This window comes from Orcinus orca, chromosome 4 (assembly GCF_937001465.1).
Source record: "Orcinus orca chromosome 4, mOrcOrc1.1, whole genome shotgun sequence".
Lineage (NCBI taxonomy): Eukaryota > Metazoa > Chordata > Mammalia > Artiodactyla > Delphinidae > Orcinus > Orcinus orca.
In genome coordinates, this window is record NC_064562.1 from 121,503,289 (window position 1) to 121,524,906 (window position 21,618).

The 21,618-nt window shown below is 37.5% G+C and overlaps 1 protein-coding gene across 4 annotated transcripts in view; it reads right to left on the reverse strand.

Moving 5' to 3' along the window:
• The window catches only part of TBCK (TBC1 domain containing kinase), a 244,314-nt gene that overhangs the window by 64,930 nt on the left and 157,766 nt on the right, over positions 1-21,618 (reverse strand). For all 4 annotated transcript variants that reach the window (XR_004483193.2, XM_004269604.3, XM_033427801.2 and 1 more), the window contains exon 23: positions 5,324-5,499. Coding sequence is in view for 3 of the 4 variants with exons in the window: in XM_004269604.3 (XP_004269652.1) it covers positions 5,324-5,499 (176 nt within the window). In the remaining variant the exon portion in view is untranslated. The remainder of the gene's footprint in view (positions 1-5,323; positions 5,500-21,618) is intronic.

The window sequence follows — 21,618 nt, forward strand, 5'->3', positions numbered from 1 at the left end:
CCGCATAAACATCCAAGAGACTCTACAATCTACTAGATTTAAAAAGCGAATCAATTCCAAAACACTTGGTATTTACCCAAAGGAACTGACAACTTATGTCCAAACAAAAATTACACATAGATGTTAATAGCAGCATTATTTATAATAACTAAAACTTAGAAGCAACCAAGATGTCATTCAGTAGGTGAATCGTTAAATAAACTGTGGTACAACCAATGGACTATTATTCAGCACTAAAAAATGAGCTATCAAGACATGGAGGAAACAACTATATGACATTCTGGAAAAGGCAAAACTATGGAGATAATAAAAAGATCAGTGTTTGTATCCTAGTGGTTGAGGGCGAAGGGGGATGAATAGGTAGAGCATAGTGGAATTTTAGGGCATTTATACTATAATGATGCATACATGTCATTTATATATTTGTTCAACCCCACAGAATGTACAATACCAAGAGTGAACCCTAATGTAAACCTTGGACTTTGGGTGATGATACTGTGTTAATGTAGGTTCATCAATTGTAACAAATGTTCCACTCTGTGGGGGATGTAGATAATGGGGAGGCTATGCATGTGTGGGGCAGGGAGTATATGGGAAATCTCTGCACTTTCCACTCAATTTTGCTATAAACTTAAAATTGCTTTAAAAAATAAAGTCTATTTTAAAAAAATCAAATGAGTTTGCTAACTATAAAATAAATGTAAAATAAACTAAAATGAAGCAGGAATAATCAACCAGGAAACATAATAGCTTAAAAGATATTATTCATAAAACTAACAAAATAATGTACTTATTTTTCTTATGGACATCTAATAGAAATCTCTAAATCCACGTGTTCAAAAGTGAGCACTTGATTTTTACCTTCCAACCTGCTCCTCCTATGGTCTTCCTTACATCAGCAAATGAGAACAGCCAAAACACCATCCTTCTAGCCTCAGTCAAAAACTTTGGATTCATCTGTGATTACTCTCTCTTTCGTACCTCACATTCAATGAGTCAGCAAAATCTGTTGGTTCTGTTTTCAAAATATACTTACTACTGTAACAGGGAAGAACAAATCTGACTCCATATTGGATCTGTTTCTTTTACTTTAACCTTTGTATTCTATTGCTTTTGCTGCAAGTTAAGAATGTTGCCTATAGCCTGAAATAAACAGGATAGCCCATTTTCAAGGCTCTGATCTTTAAAGGTATAACACTTTTTCCATTCACATAGAGATAAAAAGTTGCAGAACAGAGAATAACCTTTGTCTTGTTGGAGGTTTACAGGAACATCATGACCTGACCTATGTGGACAGCGGTAAGAACAAAGGATTCCGACATCAAGAAGTTTGCAACAACCAACAACATTACCTCCCTTTTTAATATAAAAGAAGCCTGAATTCTAACTTGGGTAAGATGGTTCTTTGGGACATTAGTCCACCATCTTCTTGGTCAGCTGGCTTTCTGCATAAAGCCACTATCCCTTGTTCCAACAACTTGTCTCTCGATTTATTGGCCTGTTGTACGGGAGCAGTATGAGCTTGGACTCAGTAACACTACTTCTCATCACCTCTACTGCTACCCCTTGGTTCTAAGCCATCATAGCTTCGTCCTTGGTCTCCTCTTTTACCTCTGTCCCTCCTATTGTCTATTTCATGTATAGTAGCCAAAGTAATCCTTTTACATGTAAGTCTGATCCTGTCACCACTCTGCTTAAAATCTTCCAATGGCTTCTCATCTCATTTGGTATAAAGCCAAAGTATTAAGGTTACACAAGATCTGAACCACTGATCTCTGTAAATTTATGGCTTCCACACTCCTCTTCACTCATTCCATTCTATATATAGTATCCTTACTGTTCCCCTTACAAAGTATGTTACTACCTTGCACTTGCAAGATGGAATATTTTTTTCTCAAGAAATGTATATAACTCACTCTCTCACTTCCTTTAAGTTCTCTTCTCAAATGTTTCCTTATCAGCTAGGTTTTCTTTGAGTCCCCCACATAAAATAGCAACTCTTCTCTAATGCTCTCCAGAATCCTCCTCCTTGGCATTCTCTATTGCCCTTCTTCTTCATCTTCTCCTTTTAAAAATTGAAATATAGCTGGCATACAATATTATATTAGATTTATGTGTACTAGACAGTGATTTGACATTTGCAGACATTATGAAATGATCACCACCATAAGTCTACTAACCATCTATCCCTATACAAAGTGATAACAATATTATTGACCATATTACTCATGCTGTGTATTACATCCCATGGCTTACTTATTTTATAACTGGAGGTCTGTATCTTTTCATCTTCTTCACCTATTTCACACACACCCCTCTGCCATCTCCTTCTCCTCAGGCAATCACCTGTTTGTTCTCTGTATTTATGAGTCTGGTTTCATTTTGTTTTGTTATTTGTTTGTTTTGTCTTTTAGATTCAACATACAAGCGAGATCATGTGATATCTGTCTTTCTCTGTCTGACTTATTTCACTTACCAAAATAACCTCAAGCTTCATCCATGTTGCTGCAAATGGCAAGATTTCATTCTTTTTTATGGCTGAATAGTACTCTATGTGTGTGTTTAAGTATATACCACATTGTCTTTATTGATTTATCTATTGATGGGACACTTAGGTTGCTTCCATATCTTGGCTATTATAAATATTGCTGTTATGAACAATGGTGTGTAGATATCTTTTCAAATTAATTTTGTTTTCTTTGAGTAAATACCCAGAAGTGAAACTGCTAAATCATATGGCAGTTATATTTTTAATTTTTTGAGGAACAATTTATATGGTTTTACATAGTGGCTGAACCAATTTACAATCCCACCAACTGTGCGTGCAGGTCCCCTTTTCTCCACGTCCTTGCCAACAATTATCTGTTGTCTTTCTGACGACAGCAATTCTAACAGGTGTGAGTGGGTATTGAATTGTGGTTTTAATTTGCATTTCCCTGATGATTAGTCATGTTGATATGTATCTGTTGGCCATCTGTATGTCTTCTTTGGAAAAATGTCTATTCAGGTCCCCTGCCCATTTCTTAATTGGGTTTTTGTTTTTTTGATGTTGAGTTGTATGAGTTCTTTGTATATTTTGGATATTAACCTCTTACTGAATATATGGTTTGCAAATATCTTCTCCCATTTATTAGGTTGTCTTTTCGTCCTGTTGATAGTTTTCTTTGCTGTACAAAAGCTTTTAAGTTTGATGTAGTCCCATTTGTTTATCCTTATTCTTCTTTACTTTCCTCTATGGCACCTAAAGGCCACTAAATGTCCAACAATACATGAATGGATAAAAAAAGTGTGGTGTATATGTATACAACGGAATATTACTCAGCCATTAAGAAAAAAAGAAATCTTGCCATTTGTGACAACATGGTTGATCCAGAGAATATTATGCTAAGTGAAATAAGTAGGACAGAGAAAGACAAGTACCACATGATCTCACTTATATGTGGAATCTAAAAAACACACTAATTGTTTACCTTTTTTGCTTATTGTCTGTATATCCTCCACTAAATGCAAATTCTATGAGGACAGGTACTCTTTTTTCACTGCTTTAGCCCCAGTAACTAGAATGGTATCTGTTTTACCGTATGTATTCAGACATATTGTTGAAAAATAATGCATTGGTTTTTATACTATTCAGTATATTTTTTTTTATGGTTGAAATATATCATAAAAAAATGAAATAAATTCTAAAGAAAAGTAAACTAAAACTTGAATATCCTTCAGATAGCAACATTTCATGTAAATAGTGTAGTATATTCTTCTCTTCCATTCTTAGTATTGTTGATGGGGATAATATATCTGACTTATGAGTACACAGAAAAGTCAGTTGTTTTAAAAAATTATTTATGTATTTATTATACAGCAGGTTCTTATTAGTTATCTATTTTATACTTATGAAAAGTTAGTTTTATATCACAAAGTTTTAGCAAATTGACCCAGAACTCTGAGACTTACCATAATTAGGAATATATAAAGTGACTTGGGGTTTAGTGACATTCAAACAAAAATTTAGTGACATTTTAAACAAAAATCTCATTTCAGACGAGGGTGTAAGGGAAAAGGTTTAAAACCACTTAAATTTAAAATGAACAGTGACTTTTCCTAGTAAAATTTTACTTTATCACAAAATGAAAGTCTCACATTACTTGAGTTGTCAATATTCTTATTTTGAGCTTTTAAAATCAACTACTCAATCTTTTTGTTTCACTCAGGAGTTAAAATGTAGTGGACAAATAGCATAGAACATGAGTGACGTCAGTGAGAATGGCAGAGTAGGGATCTCAGAAAAGCTGCTCCTCCAAAACATAATGAGAATACTGGCAAAGATTATCAAAATGAACTTGTTAGAATTCTGAAAATTAAACAAAGGTCTGCAGCAATGTATGGAGTACAGTCAAAAGAAATACCTCTATTTCAGTAAGAATGTGAGTTCTGTGGTGCTTTAGTTTGCCCTACTCTCATTTCCTTCTCCTCAGCTCCACCTTAAAAACCAACAGTCTCACAAACCAGAAGTCTAGCAACCACTGGACAGGACAGAGTGGTTTTAGAGCTCCCAAAAAGTATCATTTCAGGGAATTATGATTACTTGACATGTCTTCCAGTTCCCTAGAAACCTCTCCTCACAGTGTTTGCCTTTATTTGACCTGACTCAGAACCCTCTCTGTTCAAAGAGACTTTTCTCTGGAGGTATCTGTCAAAAAGAGTCAGCAGCAATTGTTTAATATTGTAGCTGTCTGAGGTAGCCATAACAGTTGGAGCAAAGAAGAAGCTGACAATAAAAATTAAAAACTAAAATTAAAAGCTGGGGAACACAATGTCCATAGGGGTATGTGAAAGTGCTAACAGGATCCTGGGAATCTAGAACTCTGTCAATGCGAACATAGGATGTTTGGATGCTCAGGAAAGACCTGAGAAGCCCTTAAGCTCTCACCTTTGGTTGACCTCAAGACCTGAAATAGTTGTATGAATACAATCACATATTAGAAGATAGCTATGTTAAAAAGACATAAGTGGGGCTTCCCTGGTGGCACAGTGGTTGAGAGTCCGCCTGCCGATGCAGGGGACGCGGGTTTGTGCCCCAGTCCGGGAGGATCCCGCATGCCGCGGAGCGGCTGGGCCCATGCGCTACGGCCGCTGAGCCTGCGCGTCTGGAGCCTGTGCTCTGCGACGGGAGAGGCCACAACAGTGAGAGGCCCGCATACCGTTAAAAAAAAAAAAAAAAAAAGACATAAGTGATAATAGTATATGAACAATACTGATACTTAAGTATACTAATATAACATCCATCTTCTTTTAGAGTTTATGAATTAAATCAGCAATTACATACCAGATCTGTTTTTGGAGGATCTGGACACTCAGTGGAGAAATAAGGTGTTGAACTTCTGACTCCACTGCTATCAGAAGTTGGCTTTGGAGGTTGAGCATGCTGTCTGTAAGTAGCACTTTTAGGAGTCCAACAAAACAGGTTGATTGATTCTCGCACACAACGTTCAATGTCAATTTCTAGATAGAAAAATTAAAAAAAAAGCAAACATAGAATTTGGATTGCTCTATTTATGTAAAAACCACAATTTTTCCTAAATACATATACACAAATATGGCTAAGATGATAACTAATTAGAAAAGATGACAGTAAAAAAGTAATCTAGATACTAATCAGCATATTTATGATTGGAATGGTAGAGGGTATCTGGTATTACTATGTAGATACATATACACATATATTTACATTTGTAAATATATACATACATTTTTATGTGTGATTTTTGGGTATTATTATCTACATATAGATACACATACATATAGTATATGTGTTTATATATTTCAGTGTATCACTATTTAAACATTTAAATATAACACATTTCCTTATTAGAGAATCTTAACTTTGATAATATTTTCACTTTCTCAAATTAAAGGTTGGGTAGAAGGAAGGCTAGAATTTGGGAGTGGGCAAACAAAAGATTCAGAAGTTAATAGACATACTTTAAGTAAAGTGTAATGAAAGTTTCATTTCCATATATTAAAGATGATATAAAATAATCAGGGCAAAACTAATTAAAATCTCAGTTCAGCATTTCTCCCCTTTTTAAAAAAGAATTTCTTGATTTAACTGCAAAAAAGTATAAGTGGGGCTTCCCTGGTGGTGCAGTGGTTGAGAGTCCGCCTGCCGATGCAGGGGACACGGGTTCGTGCCCCAGTCCGGGAAGATCCCACATGCCGCAGAGCGGCTGGGCCCGTGAGCCATGGCCGCTGAGCCTGCGCGTCCGGAGCCTGTGCTCCGCAACGGGAGAGGCCACGACAGTGAGAGGCCCGCATAGCACACACAAAAAAAGTATGTGAGGTTTCATATAGACAGAAATTAAATGTACTCAATTAAAATAATAAAAAATACTTCCATAGAAGATTTCCCCTTCTTTCTCAGATTTGAAAGAAATTTAAACATCTTTGATACAGAGGTAATATACACAGGAAAGTTATTACAATGCCAAATTATTGTTTGTGTGTTTTGATAGGACTGTAACTCTTTAGGAGGTTAATATTCCTGATGGAGAGTAAGCTGTTACTCTACAGGGAAAGTGGAGCTATGATAGAAAAGCAGTAGAAATTCAAGAAGTTTACTAGGATGAAGGAGTTTATTAGCATGGACTAGCTTTTCCATTTCTATATTTGTAATATTAGTAAATGGCAGATATTATCATTTCCTCTGCAAAAGTCCAAGTGTGTCAGTTCAGATAAGCAATGAAGAAAAATATATTACATTCCTTACAAAGGGGTAAGGTCCCTATTTCTCTTTTTGAAATGAAGAGCTTATATATAAGGGGAAAAGGAAATAGACATTTAAGTTGATCCTGTGAATGGTGCATGAATCAGGCACTTATAGAATTATCTGCTTTTATAAGGTGGAAAACCCTTAGAGGAGGGCAGGGAAATGGACACTTAATGAGCATCTACTGTGTGACAGGTGTTGTATACTTTCACATAGCCCATTTAATTCTTACAGTGATTATTATAGACAGGTACTGCACTCCCCTCATTTCTGCTGAAGATGAAGAAACTAAGACATAAACAAGCTAAGTGACTGAATGTGTTAAGTGTTTTTATTACGAGTAGAATATCTGAAGTTACTAAAGGGTTATAAGGCATCTTTCATTTCCCAATTTATTTAGATTTGGGAAACAACAGCCAGCAGGTCTAGAAAGACCAGTTACTCAATTAAACATTCCTTTATCTGCTATTAGTGATGTTTGCCAACTTCACAGTTGGTTACTTCCATGGCTGCACAAAAAGGTCAGATTTCATCACCCCCATATGTTATTCCTAACATAAAATCTATGAAACAGAGTTAAACATGTTTTGAGGAATGGACCTATTTATTTGAGAAACTGTCAATACAGTGAAATGCATTCTTTTAAAAAGTTCTGTAATATTGTCAACTTGATATTCCACAAAGAGAAGAATACAGACACCAATGAGAAGAAAAATAAAAGTTCAAGATACGTTCCTCTACTCCACTTAAGATGGAAGAGATGTGCTCAATTCATTTTAGAACATTTCCAATTAATACGGTTAAGATAAAAATTTGCAGCTAAAGAGAGAAAACTTCGTCACCTTAAAAAAGTTTATCCACTTCACACTGTTTAATCTCCAAAGGAAAAGAATTTTGGACCATAAATTTTGCATCTGCAGTGCTCAAATCAGTTTGACATATCTGTCACCCATTAAAAGCTTGAAAGTCAAGTTAATGATGCAGATCAGAGCTTGTAGTTCAGTCCTTAAATCACTGGCAATGGAAAAGTCGTTTGTATCTGGTTCCAGAACACCCTACCAATACCATAAAAGGTTTACAGTGAATCTTGAGAATTTACTGGCATCAACCCCGATTTGAGCTTGATTACTACTGGCAGATATCCCATTCTCCACTCACTTGACCCATGTCACCTTCTCCATCTCAAAATCCTTCCAAAGTACTTTATCATAACCAAAATATTATGAAAAGTACTTTATAAACTGTACCTTAAAATATGTAATTATTCTTTTAAAAATAATCTCTCATCCTAAAGCACTACTACTTTCTATCTTGCATTTTCATTTTGATACAATGCGTTTGTGAAAAAGTATGTACCCTGGATATGGTTTCTCAGTTTTGATTCCAAGCTCCATGAGGTACTTTGTGACTCAGAGAAATAATTTCTCTAAATCTCATTTTCTTTATCCTCATCCATTACTATTGTTTTCTCTCATAAATACGGAACTATTTTCAAAATGATAAAATGCAACTCATGATTCATTTGGGCAAGGGTAGGTAGAAAAGACAGCTTGCCTGAAGCCCTTCATTGTCTTGCTTTAATGACTATGAAATGCTTCCTAGATATAGTGAACAGCTGTTGACATGGCACTTCTCTTTACCATCATCTAATTCCCTTTGGTTCATCCCTAATTTGGGGGCTAAGATATTATTTTCTCTCTCTAGATTTACTGCATTATTTTGGTGGAACACATTTTCTAGTAATTTCTAGGAAAGGATGCACAGAAGGCAAATTACTTTGGAATTGTCTATTAATATATTTATTCTGCCTTTGACTGATAGTTAGGCTAGGCATAACATTCTAGGATTGATTTATTTTTCTACAGAGTTATGTAAGGCAAGGGTTCCATTGTCTTTCTTCTGAGAAATTTGATGCAATCTTGATTTGAGATCACTTGTACATGATTTTCCACCTATCTGTAAACTTTTAGGATCCCTGGTGTTCTGAAATTTCATAATGATACATGTAATTGTGTATCACTTAATTGATGGTCTTTTTGTAATCCTTCAGTTATAGAAAAAGTTATTGTTTGATGTCTGTAATAATTTCTTTCTCACTGTTTTTCCTCTTCTCTTTTCTTTCATAAGAAGAGTCCTGAACATCCTGTATAAATTTCCTAATAATTTTGCCTTTTCCTCTCACTTTCCATCTATATTTTGGTTCTATTCTCTGAGAGATTTCCTAAGCTTTATCATACACCTCTTTCATATAAAGCTCATTGCATTTCCACATCATTTTTAATTTCCAGTAAATCTTTTTTGTTGTTACTTAAAAATTTCTGATTTTTCATAGTTATCATATCTTCTCATAATTGTTTTTCTGAGGATAGTCCTTTATTCAGTTGGTGCTGTTCTGTGTTTTTTAGCTGGAGGCTTTCCCTAGAGGTTTGGTGATCGATGACTGCATATTTAAAAGAATAGCACTAAAAATCAGATTGGAAGTTTTGTGTATGTGGGTAGGGCTTCACTATAGGTAACCTGGGGACATGGTCATTTGTTAGAGGACCCCTATAAGTAAGGTATTTCTCTTTTTGGGAACTTTCCATCTCTCCAGAGGATAATTCTTTAATCTGTCTAAACTAACCTTTGCCAGCATTCTGGGAATTGACCATGGATGAGCCTGGGGATTGTAACTATGAACATTTCCTCACTCTGGCTCTCTGCTATGCTACTGACTCTGTGTCTCAAGTCTCTATGATTCTACTACTCCAAAAATGTACCTCCAAATTTACTGTATCTATGGTCATGTTTTGTAAAATTTGCAAAAGTAAAAATATCTAAACCACAATCAGTGAAAACTGTTGTCTTTACACCAATTTCCCCTCCATTACACTTCCTCTTGCGTTAGGCAACATAGTGGCTGTGGATACTTTGATATAACTAAGCTAAATTCAAGATATATTTATTATGGTTTAATGGGTATTCTACTGTTATTTGAAGTCACTCTGGGGTATTGACATAGATTTTTCTCCTTGACCAGAGTCTAGTCAGGCTCCTCTAAGCCTTTTCTTGACTATGCCTCAACCTTGGCCTATAAAGACTTGAACAAAACTCTTAACATAGTTTATAGCAATTCAATGTCACATCCCTCAGATTACCCTAACGCCCTATAAACGCCTGCCTGAGAAAAAACAAGGCTGCCAGAAGAATTTAGCATTTGTTCCAGTCAATACCTGAAGACAGGGTCCCTGTCTTCTAGCCTCTGTAGGAAGGTAGGAGCCTAACTTTGGTAAGTGTCAGTTAGCAAACACAGATATATTTCACATGGACCAATGCCCCCCTTCACACTTTTTATAATTTTTCACTTCCCTGAATCTTGTAGTCTCCTCCCTCCCTATTCCCTCATTCTCCCTTTAAAATGCCCAGGCACCTCTGTACAAATTGAAGTTGAGCTCAATTCATGCTGGACTATTATTGCAACAGTGTATTACTGACTAAGTAATTACAGTGTATTACTGTAAGCACAGTGGTAACCTGTGCTTACCACTTTAATGAGTGTCTGGCTTGTTTTTCTTTGACAGTATAGTAAAATTATTGCTAGCTCTAGGAATGACTTCCTGGAATACTCCCACCACCCACTATACAGGAGTAGAGGTCGTAATGCAGTGTGAATGTGTTCTAGCAGTAGAAGTTTATGGGCAGGCGAAACATAGTTGACATGTACATAGCTAAAACCAGACTGAAAAATTCTTCCAAATATTAAACATGTGAAACTGTAAGCAGAGAATTAGGTTCTCATTGATGCCTGATTAAAAGAGAAATATTCTCCTTCTAGAAATATACTTCAATAATGCTACATATACAGTTATAAGTGTACCATTAACTTTTTCTCTTTTTTTGATAGGAACCTCACAAAAAATAGCATTTCTGTATTTACAGAAAACAAACTTGTAGCACTAAAACAAACAGAAGTGACACCTGTGCTAAGTCATATGTTTTATGCATTACTACTATAAATAATAAAAAACAAATTTCAACCAACCCTGTCAGTGAAAAGACAGATTATCTATTTTTTCTATAGAAAATATTGCATAATTATTGTTATATGAAGAGATGATCAATGAATATGAAGCAAAAGAGGAGGAAAAATATAGAGGTATGTCAGACATTTAATGAATAAAAATATTATGCTATTTTTCTGTTTTGTAATTTGTTGTGATCTCTTTGCTCATGCTAAATATTCTTTTAATAGCCTAATTTTGTATTGTAATTTATAACCTCTCCTTAAAGAGGGGCATCTCCCCACACTGCATAAGCTTCAGGCCACAAAATCTAGATCTGCCCCTATCTTCCAGTCTTCTGCTAGGTGGCAGAGGAACAGACTCTTGGCTAAGAGGGTGGGAGCAAAGATTTGTAGGGGTGAATGAAATGAAACTATTCCTTATGCATACATACATTCAACTGTTCCTTCTCTGGTTTTCTGCCTCATTTTTTCTTTCACTTTCAATTTCTGAGACCTTTTGGTGCTCTGCATCAAGAACTGGCTTGCTTCTTTTTGGTATCCTCCTTTGCAGGAAGGTTTAATATTCTCTGATTTATTAAGTGAGTTACTACTGATGTAATTGCTTTCTATCTTCCAAATATTTGTTGACATTTCTTGTCTACTAGTGCTCTTTTTACACTCTCTTTGTTTTTAAAATTACTCTTTCTTCATTCCCTTACTGTCACTTTAGTGATGTTTCAGAAGGTAGCAGAGACAAACATGTATACAGTCTGTCATTCTTAATTGGAAAAGTTTCAAATTTTAAAGGCTGTGGTTCAAAAGGGGTGGGAATGAAGTTAGGAGATGGGCATGGTGAGCTTGATGTTTCACCCCCTTGGTCTAGCTCCAGGTCTGCAAATTAGCAGTTAAGATATTTGCTCAGAAAGCAGTATAATAACAATGCCACACTGCTAAGATTAACTCAGGAGGCAGCATGATCTGCGTTTGGATCAATTCAATTATTTACAAGTTGTATATCTTTGGTCAACTCATTTTTCTGCATCTCTTTTCTCAATCATAAAATAGGAATGATAATACTTAATTCCTGGACTGTTACGAGGTATAAATAAGATTATTCCAGCACACAGTAGGAACATAAGTATTTTACAGACAAATTTTTAGATACATAAAAAACATAAAAAATTTTAGCACTTCAACTAAAATTAAAAAAAGTATAAGCCTTAGATCCCACTAAGTCTGCCTTCTTGTTTTAAACCCAGTTGAAAAATAAGGAAGGGACTTCCCTGCTGGTCCAGTGGTTAGGACACCGTGCTTCCATTGCAGGGGCATGGGTTCGATCCCTGGTCAGGGAACTAAGATCCTGTATGCCATGTGGCATGGCCAAAAAAAAAAAAAAAAAAAAAAAGGAAAGAAAGAAAAATAGGCTAGTTTTCCACTTTGCAACTGATAGATTTCTCTTTAGAAAGAGATTGCCTTTTAAACAGTAGTCTTTTCTACTTTTCAAAATCCAAAGACTTAGGATATCATTCAGTGTTAAAAAGAAATGAGCTATCAAGCTACAAGCAGACATGGAGGAAAAAGTATGAATAGGCTGTATCCTCTATGATTCCTATTACATGACATTCTGGAAAAGGCAAAACTTTATAAGGACAGTAAAAAGATCACTGGTTGTCAAGGTTTCGGTGGGTGAGGGGAGCAGGAGAGGAGGAATGGATAGTTGAAGCACAGGGAATTTTTAGGGTGGTGAAACTGTTCTGTATAATACAGCAATGGTGAATACATGACATTATGCATTTATTGAAACCTACGGAACTCTACAATACAACCTTAATGTATACTATAGAATTCAATTAACAATAATGTAAGATACTAAGGCAAGATGTTAAAAATAGGAGAAATAATGAGCAGGGAAGAAGAGAAATACAGGAACTCTGTACTACCTGCTCAACTTTTCTGTAAATTGCTCTAAAAAAAGTATAGTCTATTAATTAAAAAAAACAAAAAACAGGGACACAGGAGTGACATCAGTAAAAATGGCACAGTAGATGTCTCCAAGGGCACTACTTTTTAAATAAGTTTTTTTTTTTTAAAGAACTACTGAAAGAAGTTAAAATTCTGTAATCATGTCAACATCCTTGTATTATAGTTGATTTATCTCTTGACTAGGGTAACAAATTATGACTTTTCATTCAAATGCAAAATAAACTTCATTGACAAAAAAATACTACCACTTAAAAAAAACCCTGTGCATTATACTGGACATTTACCAGACATTATGGATTTGCAAGAATTAGAGTATTAATAATTTATCCTAATTCTGTAATCACATGACAAAAGGGGTCACTGAAGCCATTTAGGAATAACTTGGCTTACACAAGACATTTAACATATTGGGCAATTTGACAGAAACATTTCCTTCCCCACTCTAAAATTCTCATCTGTACTTAACAATAGTATGATTATTGCTCCATACCACACTTTGAGATAATAAGCCCATGGTTGTCTTTGTGAGGCAGGTAGGGAATAAGTAGACAGGAGAACTGCTAAGGATAGAAAATAAATGATTTTGTATATCCAAACAACAACCATAAAACATGGCTTGCTTAAATGAAGGAAGATAAGTTGTAGAGATAATGTTTTACATTTAAAATGGGTTAAAATTTGTTAAAAGTCAAGTTTCTGTATGCTGTTCACTGACAAATGACTAACACAGGCAGAAAGAAAAGAAATGGCTATGGAGACCTTCAAGACGGCAGAGGAGTAAGACATGAAGATCACCTTGCTCCCCACAAATACACCATAAATACATCTACATGTGGAACAACTCCTACAGAACATCTACTGAACACTGGCAGAAGACCTCAGACTTCCCAAAAGCCAAGAAAATCCCCACACACTGGGGTAGGGCAAAAAAAAAAGAAAAAAACAGAGACGAAAGAATACGGACGGTACCTGCACCTCTGGGAGGGAGCTGTGAAGGAAGAAAGGTTTCCACACAATGGAAGCCCCTTCACAGGCAGAGACGGGGGGTGGCGGGGGGGCTTCGGAGCCACGGAGGAGAGTGCAGCAACAGGGGTGTGGAGGGCAAAGCGGAGAGATTCCCGCAAAGGGGATCGGTGCCGACCAGCACTCACCAGCCCGAGAGGCTTGTCTGCTCACCCACAGGGGTGGGTGGGGGCTGGGAGCTGAGGCTCAGGCTTCAGAGGTCAGACCCCAGGGAGAGGACTGGGGTTGGCTGTGTGAACACAGTCTGAAGGGGGCTAGTGTGCCACAGTTAGCCGGGAGGGAGTCCTGGAAAAGGTCTGGAGCTGCCGAAGAGGCAAGAGACCATTGTTTCAGGGTGCGCGAGGAGAGGGGATTCAGAGCACCGCCTAAATGAGCTCCAGAGACAGGCATGAGCCATGGCTATCAGTGCGGATACCAGAGACCAACATGAAATGCTAAGGCTGCTGCTGCAGCCACCAAGAAGCCCGTGTGCAAGCACAGGTCACTATCCACATCTCCCCTCCTGGGAGCCTGTGCAGCCCGCCAATGCCAGGGTCCCATGATCCAGGGACAATTTCCCTGGGAGAACACACAGAGCACCTCAGGCTGTTGCAACGTCATGTGGGTCTCTGCAGCTGCAGGCTTGCCCCGCATTCCGTACTCCTTCCTCCCCCCACGCCCGGCCTGAGTGAGCCAGAGCCCCCTAATCAGCTGCTCCTTTAACCCTGTCCTGTCTGGGTGGGAACAGACGCCCTCAGGCGACCTACACATAGAGGCGGGGCCAAATCCAAAGCTGAACCCCAGGAACTGTGTAAACAAAGAAAAGAAAGGGAAATCTCCCCAAGCAGCCTCAGGAGCAGCAGATTAAATCTCCACAGTCAACTTGATGTACCCTGCGTCTCTGGAATACCTGAGTAGACAACGAATCATCCCAAAATTGAGGTGGTGGACTTTGCGAGCAACTGTAGACTTGGGGTTTGTTGTCTGCAACTAATTTGTTTTTGATTTTTATGTTTATCTTAGCATAGCTTTTAGAGCTTATCATCATTGGTGGATTTGTTTATTGGTTTGGTTGCTCTCTTCCTCCTTTTGTTTTTAAATACAGATATACCTATATTTTTCCTTTTTCTCTTTTTGTGAGTGTGTATGTGTATGCTTCCTTGTATGACTTTGTCTGTTTAGCTTTGCTTTGACCATTTATCCTAGGGTTCTGTCTGTCCATTTTTTTTTTTTTTAACATCTTTATTGGGGTATAATTGCTTTACAATGGTGTGTTAGTTTCTGCTTTATAACAAAGTGAATCAGTCATACATAAACATATGTTCCCATATGTCTTCCCTGTTGCGTCTCCCTCCCTCCCACCCTCCCCATCCCACCCCTCCAGGCTGTCACAAAGCACCGAGCCAATATCCCTGTGCCATGCGGCTGCTTCCCACTACCTATCTACCTTACTGCGTTTGCTACTGTGTATATGCCCATGACTCTCTCTCGCCCTGTCACAGCTCACCCTTCCCCCTCCCCATAACCTCAAGTCCGTTCTCTAAGAGGTCTGCGTCTTTATTCCTGCTTTACCCCTAGGTTCTTCATGACATTTTTATCTTAAATTCCATATATATGTTAGCATACAGTATTTGTCTTTTTCTTTCTGACTTACTTCACTCTGTATAACAGACTCTAGGTCTATCCACCTCATTACAAATAGCTCAATTTCGTTTCTTTTTATGGCTGAGTAATATTCCATTGTATATATGTGCCACATCTTCTTTATCCATTCATCCGATGACGGGCACTTAGGTTGTTTCCATCTCCGGGCTATTGTAAATAGAGCTGCAATGAACATTTTAGTACATGACTCTTTTTGAATTTTGGTTTTCTCAGGGTATATGCCCAGTAGTGGGATTGCTGGGTCATATGGTAGCTCTGTTTGTAGTTTTTTAAGGAACCTCCATACTGTTCTCCATAGTGGCTGAACCAATTCACATTCCCACCAGCAGTGCAAGAGGTTCCCTTTTCTCCACACCCTCTCCAGCATTTATTGTTTCTAGATTTTTTGATGATGGCCATTCTGACTGGTGTGAGATGATATCTCATTGTAGTTTTGATTTGCATTTCTCTAATGATTAATGATGTTGAGCATTCTTTCATGCGTTTGTTGGCAGTCTGTATATCTTCTTTGGAGAAATGTCTATTTAGGTCTTCTGCCCATTTTTGGATTGGGTTGTTTGTTTTCTTGTTATTGAGCTGCATGAGCTGCTTGTAAATTTTGGAGATTAATCGTTTGTCGGTTGCTTCATTTGCAAATATTTTCTCCCATTCTGAGGCTTGTCTTTTGGTCTTGTTTATGGTTTCCTTTGCTGTGCAAAAGCTTTGAAGTTTCATTAGGTCCCATTTGTTTATTTTTGTTTTTATTTCCATTACTCTAGGAGGTGGGTCAGAAAGGATCTTGCTGTGATTTATGTCATAGAGTGTTCTGCCTATGTTTTCCTCTAAGAGTTTGATAGTTTCTGGCCTTACATTTAGGTCTTTAATCCATTTTGAGCTTATTTTTGTGTATGGTGTTAGGTAGTGATCTAATCTCATACTTTTACATGTACCTGTCCAGTTTTCCCAGCACCACTTATTGAAGAGGCTGTCCTTTCTCCATTGTACATTACTGCCACCTTTATCAAAGATAAGGTGTCCATATGTGCATGGGTTTATCTCTGAGCTTTCTATCCTGTTCCATTGATCTATCTTTCTGTTTTTGTGCCAGTACCATACCGTCTTGATGACTGTAGCTTTGTAGTATAGTCTGAAGTCAGGGAGCCTGATTCCTCCAGTTCCTTCTTTCATTCTCAAGATTGCTTTGGCTATTCGGGGTCTTTTGTGTTTCCATACAAATTGTGAAATTTTTTGTTCTAGTTCTGTGAAAAATGCCAGTGGTAGTTTGATAGGGATTGCATTGAATCTGTAGATTGCTTTGGGTAGTAGAGTCATTTTCACAATGTTGATTCTTCCAATCCAAGAACATGGTATATCTCTCCATCTATTTATATCATCTTTAATTTCTTTCATCAGTGTCTTATAATTTTCTGCATACAGGTCTTTTGTCTCCTTAGGTAGGTTTATTCCTAGGTATTTTATTCTTTTTGTTGCAATGGTAAATGGGAGTGTTTTCTTGATTTCACTTTCAGATTTTTTCATCATTAGTATATAGGAATGCCAGAGATTTCTGTGCATTAATTTTGTATCCTGCCGCTTTACCAAATTCATTGATTAGCTCTAGTAGTTTTCTGGTAGCATCTTTAGGGTTCTCTATGTATAGGATCATGTCATCTGCAAACAGTGACAGCTTTACTTCTTCTTTTCCAATTTGGATTCCTTTTATTTCCTTTTCTTCTCTGATTGCTGTGGCTAAAACTTCCAAAACAATGTTGAATAATAGTGGTGAGAGTGGGCAACCTTGTCTTGTTCCTGATCTTAGTGGAAATGCTTTCAGTTTTTCACCATTGAGGATGATGTTTGCTGTGGGCTTGTCATATATGGCCTTTATTATGTTGAGGAAAAGTTCCCTCTATGCCTACTTTCTGCAGGGTTTTTATCATAAATGGGTGTTGAATTTTGTCAAAAGCTTTCTCTGCATCTATTGAGATGATCATATGGTTTTTCTCCTTCAATTTGTTAATATGGTTTATCACATTGATAGATTTGCATATATTGAAGAATCCTTGCATTCCTGGAATAAACCCCACTTGATCATGGTGTATGATCCTTTTAATGTGCTGTTGGATTCTGTTTGCTAGTATTTTGTTGAGGATTTTTGCATCTATGTTCATCAGTGATATTGGCCTGTAGTTTTCTTTCTTTGTGACATCCTTGTCTGGTTTTGGTATCAAGGTGATGGTGGCCTCATAGAAGGAGTTAGGGAGTGGTCCTCCCTCTGCTATATTTTGGAAGAGTTTGAGAAGGATAGGTGTTAGCTCTTCTCTAAATGTTTCATAGAATTCGCCTGTGAAGCATTCTGGTCCTGGGCTTTTCTTTGTTGGAAGATTTTTAATCACAGTTTCAATTTCAGTGCTTGTGATTGGTCTGTTCATATTTTCTATTTCTTCCTGATTCAGTCTTGGCAGGTTGTGCATTTCTAAGAATTTGTCCATTTCTTCCAGATTGTCCATTTTATTGGCATAGAGTTGCTTGTAGTAATCTCTCATGATCTCTTTTATCTCTGCAGTGTCAGTTGTTACCTCTCCTTTTTCATTTCTAATTCTATTGATTTGAGTCTTCTCCCTTTTTTTCTTGATGAGTCTGGCTAGTGGTTTATCTATTTTGTTTATCTTCTCAAAGAACCAGCTTTTAGTTTTATTGATCTTTGCTATTGTTTCCTTCATTTCTTTTTCATTTATTTCTGATCTGATTTTTATGATTTCTTTCCTTCTGCTAGCTTTGGGGTTTTTTTGTTCTTCTTTCTCTAATTGCTTGAGGTGCAAGGTTAGGTTGTTTATTCGAGATGTTTCCTGCTTCTTAAGGTGGGCTTGTATTGCTATAAACTTCCCCCTTAGAACTGCTTTTGCTGCATCCCACAGGTTTTGGGTCGTTGTGTCTCCATTGTCATTTGTTTCTAGGTATTTTTTGATTTCCTCTTTGATTTCTTCAGTGATCTCTTCATTATTAAGTAGTGTATTGTTTAGCCTCCATGTGTTTGTATTTTTTACAGATCTTTTCCTGTAATTGATATCTAGTCTCATGGCGTTGTGGTCAGAAAAGATACTTGATACAATTTCAATTTTCTTAAATTTACCAAGGCTTGATTTGTGACCTAAGATATGATCTATCCTGGAGAATGTTCCATGAGCACTTGAGAAAAATGTGTATTCTGTTGTTTTTGGATGGAGTGTCCTATAAATATCAATTAAGTCCATCTTGTTTAATGTATCATTTAAAGCTTGTGTTTCCTTATTTATTTTCATTTTGGATGATCTGTCCATGGGTGAAAGTGGGGTGTTTAAGTCCCCTACTATGAATGTGTTACTGTCGATTTCCCCTTTTATGGCTGTTAATATTTGCCTTATGTATTGAGGTGCTCCTATGTTGGGTGCATAAATATTTACAATTGTTATACCTTCTTCTTGGATCGATCCCTTGATCATTATGTAGTGTCCTTCTTTGTCTCTTTTAATAGTCCTTATTTTAAAGTCTATTTTGTCTGATATGAGAATTGCTACTCCAGCTTTCTTTTGGCTTCCATTTGCATGGAATATCTTTTTCCATCCCCTTACTTTCAGTCTGTATGTGTCTCTAGGTCTGAAGTGGGTCTCTTGTAGACAGCATATATAAGGGTCTTGTTTTTGTATCCATTCAGCTAATCTGTGTCTTTTGGTGGGAGCATTTAGTCCATTTACATTTAAGGTAATTATCGATATGTATGTTCCTATTCCCATTTTCTAAATTGTTTTGGGTTCGTTATTATAGGTCTTTTCCTTCTCTTGTGTTTCTTGCCTAGAGAAGATCCTTTAGCATTTGTTGTAAAGCTGGTTTGGTGGTGCTGAACTCTCTCAGCTTTTGCTTGTCTGTAAAGGTTTTAATTTCTCCATCAAATCTGAATGAGATCCTTGCTGGGTAGAGTAGTCTTGGCTGCATGTTTTTCTCCTTCATCACTTTCAGTATGTCCTGCCACTCCCTTCTGGCTTGTAGGGTTTCTGCTGAGAGATCAGCTGTTAACCTTATGGGGATTCCCTTATGTGTTATTTGTTGTTTTTCCCTTGCTGCTTTTAATATGCTTTCTTTGTATTTAATTTTTGACAGTTTGATTAATATGTGTCTTGGTGTATTTCTCCTTGGATTTATCTTGTATGGGAGTCTCTGTGCTTCCTGGACTTGATTAACTATTTCCTTTCCCATATTAGGGAAATTTTCAACTATAATCTCTTCAAATATTTTCTCAGTCCCTTTCTTTTTCTCTTCTTCTTCTGGAACCCCTATAATTCGAATGTTGGTGCGTTTAATGTTGTCCCAGAGGTCTCTGAGACTGTCCTCAGTTCTTTTCATTCTTTTTTCTTTATTCTGCTCTGCAGTAGTTATTTCCACTATTTTATCTTCCAGGTCACTTATCCGTTCTTCTGCCTCAGTTATTCTGCTATTGATCCCATCTAGAGTACTTTTAATTTCATTTATTGTGTTGTTCATCGTTGCTTGTTTCATCTTTAGTTCTTCTAGGTCCTTGTTAACTGATTCTTGCATTTTGTCCAATCTATTGTCCATTCTATCTCCAAGATTTCGGATCAACCTTACTATCATTATTCTGAATTCTCTTTCAGGTAGACTGCCTATTTCCTCTTCATTTGTTAGGTCTTGTGCATTTTTATCTTGCTCCTTTATCTGCTGTGTGTTTTTCTGTCTTCTCATTTTGCTTATCTTACTGTGTTTGGGGTCTCCTTTTTGCAGGCTGCAGGTTTGTAGTTCCTCCTGTTTTTGATGTCTGTCTCCAGTGGCTAAGGTTGGTTCAGTGGGTTGTATAGGCTTCCTGGTGGAGGGGGCTAGTGCCTGTGTTGTGGTGGATGAGGCTGGATCTTGTCTCTCTAGTGGGCAGGTTCACGTCTGGTGGTGTGTTTGGGGGTGTCTGTGGCCTTATTATGATTTTAGGTAGCCTCTCTGCTAATGGGTGGGGTTGTGTTCCTGTTTTGCTAGTTGTTTGGCATAGGTTTTCCAGCACTGTGGCTTGCTGGTCGTTGAGTGAAGCTGGGTGCTGGTGTTAAGATGGAGGTCTCTGGGGGATTTTCGCCATTTGATATTATGTGGAGCTGGGAGGTCTCTTGTTGATCAGTGTCCTGAAGTTGGCTGTCCTACCTCAGAGGCAGAGCCCTGCCTCCTGGCTGGAGCACCAAAAGCTTTTCATCCACAGGCTCAGGATAAAAGGGAGAAAAAGTAGAGGGAATTAGTAGAAGTATGAGGAAAGAAAGAAGGAAAGGAGGGTAGGAAGGAAGGAAGAAAGAAAGAAAGAAGCAAAGAAGGAAAGAAGGCAAGAAGGAAAGAAAGGAGGGAGGGAGGGAGGGAGGAAGGAAGGAAGGAGGGAAAGAAGGAAAAAAGACAGAAAGAAAGAAGATACAGTAAAAATAAAATAAAGTATAATAAAGTTATTGAATTAAAAACTTCTTATTTAGAAAAAAAAAAAAAAGGGACGGAAAGAACCTTAGGACAAATGTTGGAAGCAAAGCTATACAGACAAAATCTTACACAGAAGCATACACATACACCCTCACTAAAAGAGGTAAATGGGGAAAAATCCTAAATCTTGCTGTCAGAGACCACCTCCTCAATTTGGGATGATTCGTTGTCTAAAGGAGGGAAGGAAGGATGGAAAGAAAGAAAGAACGAAGGTAAAGTATAATAAGGTTATTAAAATTAATTATTAAGAAAAAAAAATTAAAAAAAAAACATGGACGGATAGAACCCTAGGACAAATGGTGGAAGCAAGATTATACAGACAAGATCTCACACAGAAGGATACACATACACATTCACAAAAAGAGGAAAGGGGAAAAAATCATAGATCTTGCTCCTAAAGTCCACTTCCTTAATTTGGGATGATTGGTTGTCTATTCAGGTATTCCACAGATGCAGGGTACATCAAGTTGATTGTGGAGCTTTAATCTGCTGCTTCTGAGGCTGCTGGGAGAGATTTCCCTTTCTCTTCTTTGTTCTCACAGCTCCCAGGGCTAAGCTTTGGATTTGGCCCTGCCTCTGCGTGTAGGTCGCTGGAGGGCGTCTGTTTTTTGCTCAGACAGGATGGGGTTAAAAGAGCCGCTGATTGGGGGCTCTGGCGCACTCAGGCCGGCGGGGATCGAGGGGCACAGAGTGCGGGGCGGGCCTGCGGTGGCAAAGGCCGGCGTGACTTTGCACCAGCCTGAGGCGC